General features: G+C 39.6%; 1 protein-coding gene across 1 annotated transcript in view; it reads left to right on the top strand.

The window, feature by feature from the left end:
* The window catches only part of Onecut2 (one cut homeobox 2), a 57990-nt gene extending 39561 nt beyond the window's left edge, over window positions 1-18429 (top strand). The window contains 1 exon segment of the mRNA XM_008855383.3: window positions 3628-18429. Within this exon segment, the coding sequence (XP_008853605.3) occupies window positions 3628-3914 (287 nt within the window). The 3' untranslated portion in view covers window positions 3915-18429.
* The last annotated feature ends 624 nt before the right edge of the window (window positions 18430-19053 follow it).

The following is a 19053-nucleotide window of genomic DNA, read 5'->3' as shown; positions in this document are numbered from 1 at the left end:
AGTTGGCAGAGGACTTCAGTAAATGCTTACAGAAGCTATTTGCCCAGATTTTGTTAACAGATGATAACCACACATCACTATTTATTCAGCATCCTCCAGATGAAGGCTCAGCACCAGGAAAATGGGATAAGGTTGGTGGTCTTGGGGTATGAAATGGCTCTGTGGCCATGCACAATAGTTCCAAGATCTCAGAAGGACCTGGGGGGAGTGTAAAAGCAAAATACTGCCTCAGAAGTACTGAAGTAGAGTCCCACGTACTGCTCTGCACAGAGGCCCCTCCACTTGCAGTAGGACATGACAAGTGCTATTCCCCAGAGGAGAATGCAGCTTTGCCCTGAAATGTGGTCTAGGACCATTACGCTCACTGTCTGGATCTCCACTAATATCCTTTTAAGAGGAAAATCATTCTGCCTGATCTGTCTAGCTCAGGGCTGCTGGGGTAATCCAATGTGAGGAAGGATGAGAAGCATTTGCCCATACTACCTCAGCCTCCTCCAGAGGTAAGCACTGTGATTTCCTTATTTGGTTGATGAAGACAGGTCCTGAGAGGTTACGTATACTGTGGTGGTGGGAGTTGAGATTTGAACCCAGGCACATCAAATCAGAGAGCTTTCCAGTCAACAGACTTTCCATGCAACAGATGGTCTTCTGAGCTTTTAGAGATCAAGTTACTCAATGGACCTTTGGGGACAGCATCACTTAAGAGTTAATGAGAAATGCAGAATTTCAGGCCCCCACCCCAGCCTACCTGCAGCCACGGCTGCATTTTTAAATTTTTATTTATTATTATTATTATTGTTATTATTATTTGTGTGTGTGTGTGTGTGTGTATGAGTGTATTGCCTGCATGTATGTAAGTGCATACATGTCCTGCATTGTGCATGGAGGTCAGAAGAGGACATCAGTCTCCCCTGGAACTGGAGTTCCAGGCAGTTGTTAGTTGCCATGTGGGTGTTAGGAATCAAATCCGGGACCTCTGCAAGAGCAGCCAGTGCTCTTAACCACTGAGCCATCACTCCAGCCCCAGGTCTGCATTTTTTAAGACTTTTTTTTTTAATTGGATACATCTGCAATTCTAATGAGCTCTCCAGATGACTCCTACACACCCTAAAGTCAGAAGTGTTTCTGTAGATGGTCTGAGATGTTGCAGGAGAGTCTCATCTGAAGTTTGGGCAGCCAGGCAGGAATTCACATAATTCAACAAGATGTAAGAACCCAGGGGTATGAGTGGAGATGAACAAAGAAGTGTTCTTGGCAAGACTGCAGGGAGCAGGTAAGGGGGGGACTGGAAAAGATTTCAGTACCTTCTGTCTAACCTGCCATTACCAGGGAACTTTCCCTCATGAGAAAATCCTAGACAACCCTCCCTCAAGAGAATGGGATTTAAGATAGGAACAAATAGTTTTTGTGTGGATATATTTAATTTTGGAAGATAATATGATTAATTTTTTTAATGAAAGAAATACTAGTAAGAAATTGTTTAGCAAGACTGGCATGCCCCAGAAGTTTGCCTCTTAGAGGTTCCTCTTCCTGCTGCCCTTTGAGGGTGGTGTCACATCATATACTTCAGGAGTGAGTCCTTTTTCTTCCTGTGTGCCACATCCTCCAGGGAAGGTGGCCAGTTAAGTGAGGGTAAGTTCAGCTTCCAGGGCCTCTTTTCCAGGAGTGTTGTCCTCAGATTAAATCCTGTTTCAGCCCATTCTGGAAACTATGACAAAATATCATAAGCTGTACTGTAACAACAGAAATTCGTTTTTCTCAGTTCTAGAGACTGAAAAGTAAAAGACTGAGGCACTGTCAAAATTAATGTCTGGCAAGGGTCTGCTTTCTTGTTCATGGATGATGGCATCATAATGTGTCCCCACACATTGGAAGGCACTCACTAGTCTCGCTCACTTTTGTAAGAGCACTTGTCCTATTCATGAGGGCTCCACCCCCATGACCTACTCACTTCCCAAAAGCCTCACCTTCCAATATCACCCCCTGGGGGACTAGGATTTCAGCAGACAAATTTGGTAAAGATATACAGCAAATCCTCACCTCTGGAAGGATAGTCCCCAAGTACCCTGAAGTGACTGTGCAGAACACAATGGGCGGGAAATGCCTAGATGAAGGCCTAGGTACTCTTACACACCAGTACATCTGCTCACCACCCTGAGTGCTGTCCAGGGGGGACAGGTCAGCCCAACAGTGGAGATTTCTAACCTGGGGAGTGAGATATCCAGTAGAATTTGATTCTAGAGGAGGCTGCCCAGCCAGGTCCTCCATCTCTTTCTGGTCTTTCCCCCATGACACTGTTAAGACTGTAATGCTTCAAGGAAGCTGAGATTTCTTTCAAGTCTTTTTAACCCAGGTCCTCATGTCTCAACTTTGTGATTGTAGGAACTATATTATTTAACCCTTATGAGCCACTTCTCTGAGTAGCCATATCTATTTGGGAAGTGCACTAATTCCCTGAGTCAAGATAACCATTTATCACCTCTGTGCAGATCGTGCCCTATGTCCTTACTCCAAAAAGAGTCAGTTGGGAATATTACACAGATTTGGCCACTGCCTAAGAAGTTTCAGGCTGGGGGACAAGTAATGACATGAAGTATAACGTCCTAGATGCTTATGTGAATCAGGTATGGACATTCTCTTCTAGTAAACCAGAGACTCTTCATGAACTAGCAACAGACATATCTAGGACCCTAAAACTTGTCATTGTAACTTTGGGCTTCTTCCTCCACTTTTACCTCACCCCACACATGTCTTCTTATATTGGCTGTACTTTAAAGTAGTCAAAATAGAATTGGCTAAACCAATTTTTTTCATGAATTAAAAAAAATATTTTTATTTATTTTCATTTTATGTGTATGAGTGTATTGCCTGCATGCATGTGAGTGCACCCATGTTGTGCAATGCCGTGGAGGTCAGAAGAGAGCTTCAGATTCCCCTGGAACTGGAGTTAAGGACAGTTCATAGCCGCCATGTGGGTGCTGGGAATCAAACCCAGGTCCTCTGCAAGAGCAGTCAGTCCTCCCAACCGCTGAGCCATCTCTCCAGCCCCTCATGATTTTTTAAAAAGTTTGGATTGACAGGATTTGGGTCAGGATATGATCATTCTCTCAAGTTGACTTTCATCCTGTTTACAATTCTTGGAGTCATGTGGATAGAAGTCTTGATGGGAAGGAGGCGACAAAACACTTCTAAGTTTTCACTCCAGAGGGTAACTTCCGCTCATCTGAAAACACTTCTAGAGGGTGAACATGAAAAAGGAACCCTCTTGCCAGCCCTCCCTGTGATGAGGAGGTTCTTTACTTCCTTCACCATGCCTGATTTGAGAGATAAGAAATTTTCAGTGTTCTAGGGGACCAGGGTAAAACAGAAAGACAACTTGAGTGGGTTCCAAACCAGACTATGCGAAGCAGCCCTGGCTTCTCCTTTCTCCCACCCCCACTTACTAACTGATGCCTTCCATCACTCAGATGGACTGGGTTGGCTGGCTATTGACAGCCAGGCAATCTGCACAATAAAGCTTAATGGTTTACATCCCCTGTACACTTTGTCAATGTTTTCAATGGATCACTTTTCCCGCCAGGTCCTCATACTGCCACTGATTCCTTTTCTTTCTCTCTTCTCTTCAAGCATGCAAACGCAAAGAGCAAGAACCAAACAAAGACAGGAACAACTCCCAGAAGAAATCCCGCCTGGTGTTCACCGACCTCCAACGCCGAACGCTTTTCGCCATCTTCAAGGAGAACAAGCGCCCATCGAAGGAAATGCAGATCACCATTTCTCAGCAGCTGGGGCTGGAGCTGACCACAGTCAGTAACTTCTTCATGAATGCCCGGCGCCGCAGCCTGGAGAAGTGGCAAGATGACCTGAGCACTGGGGGCTCTTCATCCACCTCCAGCACTTGTACCAAAGCATGATGCAAGGACTCTCACCTGGGCACAAGTCACCTCCAAAAGAGGACAACAGATACCAAAAGAAACACAGAGGAGAAAAGACATCGGATTCTTAGCTGGGGCCCTTCACTGGTGACTTGAAAGCACAATTCTCTTGAAACTTCTATTCTAGCTGTAATCATAGGCCAGGTGTTCTTTTTATTTTGTTTTGTTTTTAATGGCTACAGAGTTCAAGTGCAAGCTGAAAACTAATTTTTTTGAACCAGACACTATCCTCTGAGCATGCTAAGCATCCCAGAGATCCAAATGGGGCCTTCCTGAAGCAAGTTAATTACAGCATGGTGTCAACCAATGCTGCAAGCATCAACAGTCCCTCTCTGGGTCCTGACAACCTCTTGCGTTCTTTTCCCACAAATAATTGGGAATTTGGCCCAAGTAAGGACAATAAGTTTAGACTTCCAAGACACTACAACAAGAGAAGAATCTAACAGTAAGAAAGACCTCATTTGCTTTCCAAGTGTTTAGCCTCACTGTATCATCATGCACCAAAATTCTCAGCCATAACATTAAAAAAATCAGAATGGTAATTACTGAGCACAAGTTTTAAATATGGAAGTTTAAAATAAAAAAATCCAAGGACCTGTTTTTCCAACTCAGGCATCTTTTCACTGAATGGTTTAGAAAGCTTTAAATTAATCACAGTTTACAATTTTTCTTTTCTTTACCTCCTGGAAATCTCGTGTGGTCTTTTGGATCCGTCAAAAAAAAAAAAAAAAAAAAATCAGTTCACTTGAGCTCAAAGTATCAAGCACAACAAAGATAAACAGAAGGAAGGAAGGTTCTGGTTTCACTGCATCCGGTTTTTCAAGACGGTTTAGATCCGTCTTCATTGTTGTGAAGTCATTAGGGATCGTTGGGAATATGGCTTCAAGCACATTTTGCAGTTTGCTACAAATTTTGTTTGTACATAACGCAGCTGCACACTCAGGAGGCCAGTTTAACTGTTACGGTACAGGAGCAATCACATTTTAAAAGATCTAGATTTTTTTAGATCATAATGTATCCTTGATTTGCTAGTCACCCAGCTCCACCTATGCATATTGTGACTACCATTCATTCTTCTTTCTGATTTGTGTCGTTCCATCCCATTAGTGGGGGTGTTTCCAGTATTTTCTAGAAAGAAGTAAGTTAATAAACCACCATACTGTCATCTAGTCCTAACTCTCTTCCATTGTTGACTCATCCATGCAAAACAGCTGACTAAATCTGGAGAAAACACAGCACACCAAAGAAGCAGAATACTGCATACCAAAGACATGTATTACCTGCCATTTTCTAGCCTAAACATACTGTGATTACTTTTAGAAATCAGAACACCTCTGTAACTCCTAATGGCATTCGGCTCTTGCATTTGGCTCACCATCTGGCTGAGTGGACCAGCAATGCCAAGGACGTTATCCAAGCCACCCAGGCAGTGGCTTCACCACGCCAGCTCTGGTTGTCACCTTCCCATAGCAAATGGAAGAGGGCCTGCAGAACTCTGGGAGATTGCAAAGGTCATGATGTGCATATTTACCAGTGAATGGCCCCAGGTGGGCACCGTGGGGGTGTTCAAAGCAAGCCAAACGCTGCAATGATTCCTTACAGACACTTGAGACTGACTTTTGTATGAATTACTTAATCGAAACCAAAGAAACTTTTTCTGCACCTACTTCTGCAACAAACAGAACTGTCCCATTAAATGAATAAATGAATCCATAAATCAGTGGAAATCACTACCAACAAGAAGAAAGCACGCCAGAATTAAAAAAAAAAAAAAAAAAGATGAAGACACACTGTGTTCAAACAGACTTCTTGGGACATTTTTTTGGAAGCAGATTTGAAAGAAAGGGTTGAGACAAGAATGAAAATACAGAAAAGCCTCCGTGGCTGCTGCTTCGTTTGACAACTCACATGGTAATCTGAAAGTTGAAGATTGTCTTTAATTTGTGCCTATGCAGTTTTTCAAAAGAACACGGAACAGAGCAACAGAAACCTCAACAGCTACAATACCAAAGATGAGGATTCTCGCAACTTTTGTTTCAGTTCATTATCTCCTTTTGCCTGGCTAAAATACTTATAGCGTCATTGATCTGTACAAAGGTAATCGATTTTGTTTCTTTGAGCAACAAAAGGAAAGGGTTATTTGTTTGATTCTATTGTTTCCCTTTAATTTTGTTTTATGGCTTTTTACCCCAACATGGAATCCCCTAAAGGTTCCATGAGTCCAAGTTTAAGATGTTGGGATACTGAATTATTCTCTCTCTCTTCAGTAGAGCTTGGGAATTGCTACTGTCACTTGAATGTTCTTTGCTTAGCCCTTAGACTTGGTTCCTTCTATGTTCAGAGTCTCATCATCGGGGAGGGAAGGGGAATGGGGGTCAGGGATAGGAGTCTGGGTGACACAGCCTCTCTGGAGTCACAGAACCAAAGAATTTATAGAGGAATTTATAGCCTCATCTTCATGTGATTGCCACATCTTAACAGGGCTTCATTTGGGGGTGGGGAAACATGTAAAAAGAATTACCAGTTTCTACTTTTCTATTAGCTTTTTAAAAAAAATCAGCTGTAAAGTTGCATTTCTAAAGAAAGATATATATACTATATGGGTACATATACAGATCAACTTGCATTGGTGATAACCCAAAAGTTTTGCTGTCCAAATTTGTGTCTTCTTTTTGTCACATGTTCCATTTGCTGAGTACGCAGCTCACAACTGTGCTTATTTCTCATGCCATCCAGAGTTAATTTACCACTGTGGATGATTGGTAGCATTCATATGTCTATGTCAATTTCTAGAAACGTTTGAAAGTCAAGTTCAAGCATTTCAACATTTAACTTGTTGATGAATGAATTTCTGGTATAAGTGAGTTTTATTTGTATTTAGTCGTCTCTATTCCATGCTTCAAACATGATCAAGGTGATAAGAAAGATTCATTTACCGCACTGGCCCAGAGGTAGGCCACTGGCAGCTGGGGACTCATCTTCTGTCACTGCTGGGAATATTCAATAGTCCATTCCCATCAGCTATAGAATATGATGCCCACCCAGAAATCCATTTTCCAGGAGATACCCTGTTCACAGGGTGTTCTAGATTCCTCTCGGTGAGCAGATCCACCAGGGACTTCTCGCGGGGAAGTCCAGTTCCTGTTGCAATGGGTTGATCAGGTTTCCTCAGGGTGGTAATTACCAATTTGCATTGACAAGCCTGTGTACAACCATAGCCGGCACTGGGGTGGGACAGTGTTGTTGTAAGGGGGAGGTATCTCAGTCCTGGAAAAAAGACATACAGCAGATTTGGGGGAGTGTCTCAGATTCTTTTTCCTTGGAAAGCCACAGCATTCTCTGTGTCACTTCCTGACTCTCCCCATGTGGGTGTGGTTTCTGGGGCACCCCCCATGTGGGTGTGGTTTGTAGGGGCATCACTGAGAGAGTGTGGCTCTCTGTGATTTTTGTAATCTGCCCTGCCTGGGGGATGGCTTCTTCACTTGCCCCTTGTTTCCCTTTGTTCCTCACTTATACTCCACAGATCTTTTGTCAAAGGACCAAGAAAAAAAAATGTTTCATCAGGGATTGTTCCCATTATGGGTTGGTCATATGAATTTTAACATGGGCATTTCTAAATGAGTCCTTGTGACTTGTGACCATTGGAAATAGTGGCTCTTCTTGAGATCAGATTAAGGAACCAAGCCTCTTGATTTGGTTGGTATTCGTTGACACACTAATAACAGCATTTGGGTTTTTGCATTATCTAGGATGTGTAGGCCAACAAGGCTGCCTTTGGGAACTGACATTTCAACACTGGTCAGATTCAGGTCTCGGTGACCAGAGAAGATGCCATGTGTGAAAGATAAAGGCAACAGTCTTCCTCCAAAGACTCTTGATGTCTCTTACCAAATCATACCAGAAAGAATACTTGATTAAGAAGTTACATACATCTATAAATGTATATGTGCACCTGCACATATGTGTCAAAACTTTAAGCCCTACACAGTATCAATTTATTAGAAATCAAAAAGAAAAAAATTTCTATCCTGAAAGGTTAGAATTCAGTGTTTTTCCTCAAAGCCTTTACATTTTTGTTTTAAATTAATAGTTTCAGAGAAAACAGCCATTTGGAACTGGTTATAGTCTAGAGTTTACCCCCTCAGTTCAAGAGAAGTTCCAGGCATCCCTCAGCCATCAGTAACTAAGCATCAATGTGAAGAACAGTTCACAACCCAGTTTCACATTCTTGGGGTGACAGAAATTCAAATGCTCACAGCTGTTGAGTAGAAGATGTTTTTCTTTAAGCCTTCACATAATTAGGCTTTATTTTTGTTTTCAATGTGATTATAGTTCTGGGGATAAAATTCCTTCATTTCCAGATTTTTTTTAAACAGAGTTAATATATTTCTTTTAAAAAATGAAAGCAACAGCAGTAATAAAACTCAATGCCATTATTTAAAAGCTTTTTCCAAATGTAATAAGAGTGTTTAGCTTGTGCACATAGCAATACAGTCTGAGCTAGGAAGCCCAACATGGCACTTTCTCTGCAAAAATCAGTTTCATATATAGCCTCTCATTTCCCAAAGGCTTTTGGTAATTTTGGACTTGGAAATCCAAGCTTATTATCATTTTAAGCTAAAATAAAATGAAAACTAGGAAGTTAACTAATCCTGTTAAATACACACATACACATACACACACACACACACACGCACGTGCGCGCATGCACAAACACACTTTTCTAAGTAAAGCAGTGAACTTCAAAGCTAACTATAAATAATCAATTTTAAATAATCAACTCTCAGTGCCAGTAAATTAATGTTGAGCATATTTTAAAAGAAATAATCACTATTACATAGGTACAAGGAGAAACTTTCCATTTTCAAAAATGTCAGTGGACTCATTTTTTTTTTTTCTGAACACTATGAAGTAGCATGAAAATACACCTTTGGAGGAAACTTCGGTCTTCAGGGGGTTGTCTATTTTGAATTTTTCAAAATCTAAGAACAGACTGAGTTCCGAGGTTGTTAAAGAATAAATGAAGCCTATTAAGATCTGTAGAAAAGTAGACACCGGCTGTGGTTAAGGCTGACTACAGGCCCCAAACACTACTTTAGCAGTAGCCCTTCTAGATTCCTAATAGATCAGAGCTGACTTTTTACTGTCCTTATTGTTGATACTTGATTCAGACTTGTTAGCCTAACCAAGAAGAGGGAGTTGAATGGTTGGAAAAGAAGGGCAAGAGCTGACATAGTGATGTCTTTTGATATTTATTTTCAAAACTGTATAGCTTAACCATTTTTTACCATTAACCAACAGAAGATTCTGGTTTTAAAATAAGGCCACAAAAATCCTCACTGGAGAAGAATGATGTTCCAGGTGGCTGGGTTTAAATATGGATGCTACAATAACTATTTTCTATAAATTATTTGTTTCTTTGCAAAGTAGAGGGTTGTTTATTTGTTTTAGAAAGTCCCAAGTACTTACTAAACACAAAAGTAATTATTAAAATAACATAGGACTTCACATAGATAGATGCAAGATATCATTGAGGCTGATGGGTTATATGGTGTGAGTCCCTAGGACCTTCAGTGCCTATCTACCTCAGATACCCAAGTGACTCCAATAGTCTGTGGGCCGTAAAAGCTATAGCCCAAACTTTCCCTTGTAGGCTTTGAGTTAGGTTGATGGACACTAACTGGTTAATATGTTTTCAGTGGAGAAAACGTGTATAAAGGGAAAAAATACCATGTCACTACACATTTGGTCATTCCATGGGAGTCTTCCATTTGACTCTGTTATTAGCAACAGGCATTTCACATGGCATAAACCTTGGTACATAAGTTTGCCTAACACTTTATATAGTCTGTGGGCTTGGATGTACACAGATCTAGATACATATTTCAACATCTTTTTTCATAGTTCTCTTAATATCCACACACATTGCCTAGATGTATCTAGACCATGTACATATAAGTGTGTACAGACATGCTTAATACATATATACTGTACTCTGTTACAATAAATAAATTTCAAATCATCTTGTAACAGATATGTGATAATTTTACCATGTATCTTGTCTTTGTGATTTATTCTAATGCTGAAAACCAAAGTGCAGGAATGTAAGAAAAAGTATCCCAGCATCTTCATTTATTATGTATACTTAGAATTACTTTCATTTTGGGTACATCCAAGACAAACAACTGATAATGGAACCTTGGATATTATTTAATCATCTGTGTTAGATGCTTGATGACTTTGGTTGAATAGCTTTATTCTGGATTTCTCATAACTAAAGCTAAATCCAAAGACCCCAAAATAAAAAAGAACAGAGAGAGATAGAGAGAGAGAGAGAGAGAGAGAGAGAGAGAGAAAGAGAGAGAGAAGGAAAAAAATTGCAAAGTCAATTGCAAACCAATGGGAGAAAATGGGCTCTGGTTTCCAGGGTTGAAACAATGGTAGTGTGGCCTTATGGAGGCTGCATTAGCTAATGGGGAGTGGTGATTTCTTTCTCATGCTTGTCACATACAAATGGTCTTTAATGTGAGAAAGCTTTAGAGGTTATACTTTCCTGTTTTATTTTCACTTAGAATATAGGAAGAAATGACATGTTTGTACATTGAAAAATGAAGGCAGTCTCTCCCACCCCCAGAAATTTTTTAACTTGTCTCTTTTAATTGTGACCCAACAAGATAAGTACCATTAATGTTCTTAATTTATTGAAATTAGTTTCTTGTATTATAGTCTATAGGATTTGAATAATTATTTAATCCTCTTTCCTTAGTTTGATTTTACTCTTTGTTCTTATTTATCAAAAATCTAGAGCAGTGGTGCATCTGAGATGCAAAACCTAGCTATAATACTCCTGAAGTTTAGTTTGCTTTATAAAGCAGTGAAATTCTGTTACAGACAGGGAAGAAATACAGGTTACAAACAAAAATATAAAACAATTTGGGGTATTTTCCTTCTTGGATTATCTTTTAAAATAGTTTAATGATTATTAAGTTATTTAATTTAAGTTCACAGCCCCACCTGGTACCAGGCAAACTTCACCTTCTTAATTATTGGGGCCCTCAGAGCCTTTCTATTGTAACTTATTTATTTAACTTATTCAGCATCTGTGACAGATGCGCTGTATAGTTTATATTTTTTATTTAAAACAACAGAGAGCACTGCAGTTTGTTTGCTGTCAGAACAACAGAGCAGATTTTGTGGACAAGCAGTGACTGCTCAGCCCGAACCTGCGCATTCAGAACACGAGCTGAGACCTACTTCACCAGCCTGGATTTCGGGGCTTCTATATGGAAACTGGAAAAATAAATAAAAAAATCATAAACCAAAAAGAGAGAACCCTTATACTAGCTGCTTCCAAGAAAGAACTCTGTGTGTGTAAAGCAACAAAAGGAAAAAAAAAGCAGAAAAAAAGGAAAAAAAAAAAAGGAAAAACTTTCTATTTCTAGTGAGAACCAAAGAAGGCTACCTCACTGACTTTTTCCATTTGTAATTTTAATCGTGTTGATGACACCAAAGATACCAAAGATTTCTTTCTCTGTGCGGTCTGCATTTTGCTTGTGCTCTTTTAATTTGAACTCTTCTCTCTGACATATGGTATGTACAGCCACAGCTCAGAAACCCCAAAGAAATAATGTTCTATGTGATGGTGGCTGCTAATCTGGAAAAGGATATTTTCTGTGTTTCTTGTGTTTATTTGCTGCCCCCTCCCACGTGTTCAGGATGCAAGTTGGGATGCTGCTGTAATTGGATTCCTTAAAGTTCCAGTTCCAATTTGGTGAAGAAGACTGGTTGGAGATGGCCTTCAGCCCTACTATGACCTCTGTACCCCTGGAGCTATCACAGGGAAATATGTCCAGCTATTGCAACCATAGAAATAAGCATTTGATAGGAGAGTTGGAAGGGACCTTAGTATTCCTTTAGTCCAGTTCCCTGTGGCCAGGAGGCTTGAAGTAGTCATCCAAGTCCAGCAACTTCGCAGCCCAAGTCCATCCACGCCCCCTGCTCCACCCCCTATGCCCTGTTCTCCATTGGTCACATGCTGTCAAATAGGAAAGTGGTAATCCTTGAGCAACAAGCAGAGACTGAATTTATGGATTAATATTTTTATCCTTTAAGAATAATCCCAGACAGCTTCAGTATCTTATATCATTATGTATCCAAAGTCACATATGATATATTGCTTGGTAAAATGGCCAACCTTGAAATACTAGGGCTCACTCAGAGATTTCTGTCCTGGGAAGCATACTGACCCAAACAGTATGATCACTTTTGAACCCACCCATTACAAAGTATTATAAAAATAAAGTTCTGATCGATAGGAGGAAAAAACTCCTGGCCTATTGAGTTTAGTTAGTATGAATATTTTAAAGTCAGTATTTACCAAGAAAGGGAACTTGACCGTTATTTTCCATCAGGACAGTCCAGCTGTCAGCTCTTCTCTTTTCACCTAAGGGTGTTCACATTTCACTTCTAGGTCAACTCTGTTTACAAGAGAAATTTAATCCTCACATTGTTTGATGCTAAATTATATTCATTGTAAATGAAAGATGACCCCAAAATGTCACAGGACTGGATATGCCAGTTTAAATAATGGTTACTTACCATTGCTTCTCTCTTTTTTTTCCTTTTTCAAAAAATTAATTGGTCTCCTTTTAGTCTTTAGATTCTATTAAACGACTAAATCACTATTATGATCTTTCATCCAAGTGATTTGAATGTTAGCCAATGAAACTTCTTCAGCTTTTGGTCAAGCAGGGTTTAGACACAAACAGATTCCCATCTCTAGTTTATAGCTCTTTATTGAATACTACACGTTTACATTTCATGCAATAGTTATCATTGAGTTTTTAAAGAGACTGTTAGACAAAGCTAAGAAAGGAAGACCAGGTGGCTCACCAGTTCATCAAGAGAGTGTAGATTCTATGGCTAGTAGAATAATTTACAAAACAGACATGTTGATGTAGGAAAAATTCATTCTCTTTCTTTTTTCTTTCTTTGAGACAAGGTCTCATATAGTCCAAGCTGGTCTTGAACTCCTTATTCTCCTGCCTCCGCTTCCCTAGTACTGAAATTATAACTGTGAGCCACTATACCCAGACCAGTTATCCTTCCCCAAGTTCCATCCTGACAAATGTGAAAGTTACTTAGCTAGATGAGTCCAAAGAATCACATTCTCCCTTTACAAGGCAAACATATAAGGCCTTCCTTCCAAACAGGTGATCACCAAATTTCCATTGGAAATAAAATTCTCCAAATACCTGGGAGACAACAAATTCACTAAGCAGCAGAGTGCTCCCCTGTGAGCAACATCACCTTCCCCAGCCTTCCTACAACTGAGCCCCCAGGAGAGAGTACCTAGAAAGAGCAATGGCAGCCTGAACACAGAAAACATCCTAATTGGCAGACCCCTCCTCAGCAATCCCCCCTCAGCCTCATGCTTCACTTGCAAAGTGTGACATAACCACGGGACGAGTGCCTTGCTTGAACCAAAGCAACGATTTAGCCAGTCTGGACCTCTCTGTGCTTTTTTTAATCCTTCCTGTGAATACCTCAGCTTCAACTGGGCCTCCATACAGTAAATTGGTGGGCTTATTGTACTGTGGTGCTTTGCAATGCAACCCTGCAAAGAACAAGATTTGTACTAATACCAAAGGTTTTTTCTCTATGTCTCCTCCTCCTACCTCCCTGTTTCCCCCCTTTTCTAGTTCTTCATGGTTCCAAAGCTTTAATATGAACCTGGGCATGTTGGCAATGCAGACCGCGCAATTCCTTACCGAATTTTCTCAGATATACCTCATAGATAATAGTGTTTAGAGTAATGTTATTATAGCGTATGTAATAAATTATTCACTGTTTCTTTTGGTAACTGTGATTTAAAAAAAGAAAAAAGAAAAAAAAGCTTTATACGTTTTAGGTTGTGCTTTTGTAATAGACGAAAATGTGCGCTTAAAAATGAAATGTATGTTCTTTTTATTTTTCTTCTCCCCCACCTTTGGATTTTATTTATTCTGAATTGGGGAAAGTTGCAGAATGAGCCCAAAGTTTACAGTTTCATATTTTGCTGAAGAAACAATCTGTGTTCATTTGCTTTGTTGAGAAAAAAAAAAAGAATTATTTTCTACACTTGTGCTACTTGGTCTGAACAATTAATTGTTCTGTGTTAACAGTGTAGTATTATAATTAGCAACTGCCAATCAGTGCTATAATTTTATGCATGAGGCTAAAAAATTAGCAGTGTGATGCATTGTGGTCTTAATAGCAACATTTTTTTCATTTTGTACTAGATCCTCCCCTTTGGTTCAATGAACATTATTTATGCATGGGCGCCTACTGTTTGTTAGCAGTCGTGCAGCAGTTGTGTATACATTAAACTGTGAAAATGTACACAGTTCAGCCTCAGACAGTGATAATATTGGTTTTCTTGGGAGATGTCTCACCTCAAAAATACCTTTACATCTGTTGGGATTTCAAAATGAGTCAGATTGAATCAGGTTGGGATTTTATAATGAGAAAGGGCATCCCACATTTGAGTTAGCAAGATTGAATTCCACAGTTGGAATCCTCATAACCTAGATAAGTCACTGTATCTGAGAGGGGTTTGAAAATGAGCGTTGAAGAGTAACTCACCTTTGCATTTTTCATTTCCACTAAAAGGAGTTATTTTGGCTTTATGTTCATAGCCTCAGACCTGTTCAACCTTGTACATCCAGGTCTGAGTTTCCTGAGTTTTCACATGGGAATGGCTATTTTCAATTGTGTGTGGTTTCTCCTAGGATTCATTGTCAGTTCCCAGTAGAAGCTCATATGGCATCAATATCAATAATTCATCTCTGGTCTTTTCAGCACACTCTCATGGACATCTCTACCAATGAACTAACTTTTCCAGTTATGATATGGGCAAAAAGTACATGGCCATTCCCTAAAATTGTGTTGGTGTGGCCCTATCATGGTTTTGATCTCTAGGGTCAGAAGTAACTCTAGCTTACTCCTTACCTGACCCACAATATGACACCTATCTAACGGGAAATATAAGGAGAATTTTTGAAAACCAATTTACAAACACTATGTTGGTTTAAATTCCCCAATCTTGGTGATCTATCTCAAAAAAATGTTTTTCATTTGCAATGAATTGGGCAAATGTATTCTTATATTTGCATTCTGAGATTTGCAAGTTTTGAATTTCTTTCCCACACCAGTATGCTTCCCATAAAGCCAAATCAACTATCAAATACATACAGTTCTGCAGAAAAAAATGAAGATTGGAAACAATAGTGGGAACACATCAGTATGCCATACAAAATATTGGAAATCACCAACAGACAGTAGAGTATTGCATGTGTGTCTGTCAGTGAATATATTGGAGGTATGTTTTCATTAATGATGATGCAAAGAAATGTATTTTCATTTGGCCTTATAAAGTAGGTTGTGATAATGAAAGCTTTGTAATATAGTCTTTTTAGTTTCCCTTTTATTAATTTGCCAAAGATGGGAATGGATACAAGACTTTTAAAATTGGCTTTTGTAAGACAATAGATGATTGTACTAGTATTTAATCTTCCAGAAATCTTTACATGTTCTTCTGCAATAAATCAAGTCAATATTTGTTTCCGTAAGTTCTCTTCACACTCACAAACATGCAAACTGTTCCTCTTGATGCAGATGTTGTAGTATCTACAAAGTTCAAATGCATTTTTGAAAAATGAGGGGTGTCTGAGACATGTGTATGCCCAGCCCTTTTTACTACAAGCAACACAGGGGTCTGGCTCACTAGGATATGCCAAGAAGACTTGTCTTATGAAATTTAAGGTATATTTTGTTATGCCATTTCATGTCCTTCTTTTTAAACTTTGTGGAAAGTGATATGTTGAATCAAGTGTAAGCTGAGTTTTCCAGATAACTGAAGTAGATACATTGTGAATGTTATTTTGTTATTAAAGGGTTTTTACTCAATACTTTGTGCCAATGGATGTCCTTTTCCTTGGAAACTCGAGAACTATGGAATTACTTCAGCTTGGCCTGGTTTTCTCTCACCTTCATGGGAGCATGTGGACCTGGCCTGAAAAAATAAATGGAAGGTCCCAGGCTAGAAGGTAGGTTTGGGGCACTTGAAAGAGAGTTCCATGTCTGTCAGCTTTAAAGAGAGCTGGGCCCAAACTCTCCAACCTCAATCTCTTGACACCCCAACACTTCTCTGAGATCCCTTGAGCAAATTCTAGCATGAAGGCAGACCCCAATTCATATAGGAAAGGGAAGGAAGAGAACTTGGTGATCTTGCATTTTCTGTGCACCACTAAGTACCCAGTCAGCCCAGGGCTGTGGTGGTCTGCCAGGTTGGCTCCACCTGGGCCATCACTGAAGGACTTTCTTCCATCTTGATACCTGCAAAAGGTCCAGGTATACACTCAATCCAGGGTGAAACTCTTCCAAATCAGTAACTTCTTCCCAGCCATCCTCTGCATACCATTTGGCTTCCATCTTTAATTTTTGGAGCTAACTCTTTGAGAATCAAAGGTATGGTTTTCTAACGTTTTGTTTCTGGGTGATATTTTAGCTTTCCAATTCTTAGGTTTGAAACATGCAAGAGGGAAAAGAGACCCCGTTGTCTCCCTGTGTTTTGGTCTCATCTCAGTGGGGCCAGGCAGGTCACCTGTGCTATTAATCTTGTTTGGGAAAGATTGAACCACAGCTACCCAGCCCATCAAGAACATAGTCCATTGTTGCCTATTTTATCTCTACTTGAAAGTTCTATTTTAAAAGTTGTAGAACTTGCGTTTCCCTCTATATCCCTTTGCTTTGGCTCTGTTTGGCATTTAGCTTTAGTTTTTCAGATTAGGTCAGGGAGCCTGCTACTTGGGAAGAAAGTTTAAGTGTATACAGGCTACCTAGGCATCAGATAGTTATTTAATTAGTGGATGCTTTCTTAAAGGGAAAAATACGATTTCCTTTCTTTCCTCTGTCGCTTTGTGTCATACAAGCCTACATAGTTCCAGCCAGTTGCTCACTATGAAAGCTTGTAAATAAATATAAATAAATAAATAAATAAGCCTGACACATTGAAATTTCTGAAACAAAAATACAAGCTTCTCACATAAGAGAAGTTAATGAAGAGCTACTGAAATTTGGAGACAGGGACCAAGATGATACATAGTCTTGGTGTTTGGTAGCATTTTAAAAATCCCCAACTTCAGCTACCAAATCTTAACTTTTTCCTCCCAATCCAAGAACAGTTCAGTCTCTTCTCCACAAATCTAGGATACCAAAGAATGTCATGGCAAGGGGAATCAGAAACTGACCACCATTCTAGTGACTTCTCTTCTATATCCTTTGCTTTTCTTAAAGAGTTTCCCTGCATTGCAGAGAACGAGCTTGGGCCTTACCCCTCTTCACATTCTTCCTATTTGAGTATTTCTACCCAATTCAATACTTTATTAGCACAGATATTGTAGATTCTTTCTCACTCAGTGAGTTCTTACTGCTCCCACGTAAATGAGAACAAAATATGTTTTCTTTTACCCAGTTTTGATCTCATGATCCAAGTCTCACATTTGGCCTTAGCTTCAAATGTGTTTATTTTTGGTTTAAAAAATAAACGCCATTTAATTTCATATGCTGGCCTTTGGGGCTTTAATCCTTCCTTCCAGTCTGTTTGTTACCTCATGGTATTTAATGGTGACTGTCATGAAAGAAGGGAAAAGGTAGGAGAGAATTTGCCCCAGCTCTTTTTAAAGTTTTAAAATGGGAAAGAGACCACGGGGGACACAAGAGACCATGGGGGACACAAGTACCTCCCTGTGAAAGACCTAGCCCTGCTTTCTGCTTCTAGGTGGCCATTCCAGAACTCTAATCCTTTAGTAGAAATCCACCTGCTTGTCATAGGTCTTCAACCAGATTCAAAGACAATGGAGTCACATGCTTGCCTCTTGCTCTGTTATTTGCTTTTATAGGCATTACCTCCAGGAAAATCAGAGGGGAGAATTTTAGACCATTATGTTAGTCAATCCTTCTAAAATCCCTTTAGTTAATTCCCCTCAGGCTGAAAACCAGGAATACACACTCTAAAATTCACACTCTCTTCTGTTTTCAAAAAGAATGCCCAAACACTGATTCACATTCTTACTTTCTTTTCACCCTGAGATTTCCAAAGCATATTATATCCAGATTTTACCTTGTCTCAGACACACTAAGTCTCACTGTACTGAAAGATTTTCCAGGCATGGACAACAGGGTAAATGTTTGGTAGCTGCCCTGAAATCCTGGCAGGAATGAGGATCATGTGTCATCACTAAAGGGGTACTCACCCCTTCATAAGCCCCCAGTCCTTTCTGTTTGGAAGATTTCTTTGAATATTGATTGCATTTTCACACTGGCTCATTTCCCACCTTGATGTTTGGTCTGCAACGTTGCTTACACTGGATTCTTTCTATTTTTATTCCTATCATTAAATGGTAGTGCTGTAAATTCTGCAATTAATGTCAAATAAACTGCTTTAATTCATTGACCATGGCTCAATTACCTTCTTTCCTCTGTTTTTAAACATCTATTTATTTATTTATTTAGTTGGTTAGTATATGTGTGTGTGCATGTGCATGTGTGTGTGTGCGCGTGTGTGCGTGTGTGTGTGTGTGTGTGTGTGTGTGTGTGTGTGTGTGACTATGAAAATCAGAGGACAATTTGCAGGAGTTGGTTCTCTTTCAGCATATGAATTCTGGGAATTTCAACTCAGGTCATCAGGGTTGATGGCAAGCACCTTAACCTGAGGAGCCATATCGTGGGCCCTTCTTTCTCTTTTGATAGAAAGAAATAAGTACTCTTCCTCTTACTGAATCCCATTGTGATTTTGTAGAGACCAGCAAAGTTGTTCTACTTTGTAAGACTGCAGCTTCTATTCTTGGCAGGACAGAGTACATTTTATGATCAAGAAATCTTGTCATCCTTGTTATCAATCACAAAAAACTTAGGGATGACTCATCAATTGTCTTATCCTTTGCCCATTAAACTTTAGAGATAGTCCTATTCTAGACTTATCCTTGTGCAAATATGAGATCACATGTGGCAAGTCAAAAGGAAGATCATGCCACTGTCACCCTGTAAAAGAAAACACATAAACATATTTAGGACCAGG

Source organism: Nannospalax galili, unplaced genomic scaffold (genome assembly GCF_000622305.1).
Source record: "Nannospalax galili isolate Female #2095 unplaced genomic scaffold, S.galili_v1.0 scaffold567, whole genome shotgun sequence".
In the NCBI taxonomy this organism is placed as follows: domain Eukaryota; kingdom Metazoa; phylum Chordata; class Mammalia; order Rodentia; family Spalacidae; genus Nannospalax; species Nannospalax galili.
This window is presented reverse-complemented; position numbering and strand designations above follow the sequence as displayed.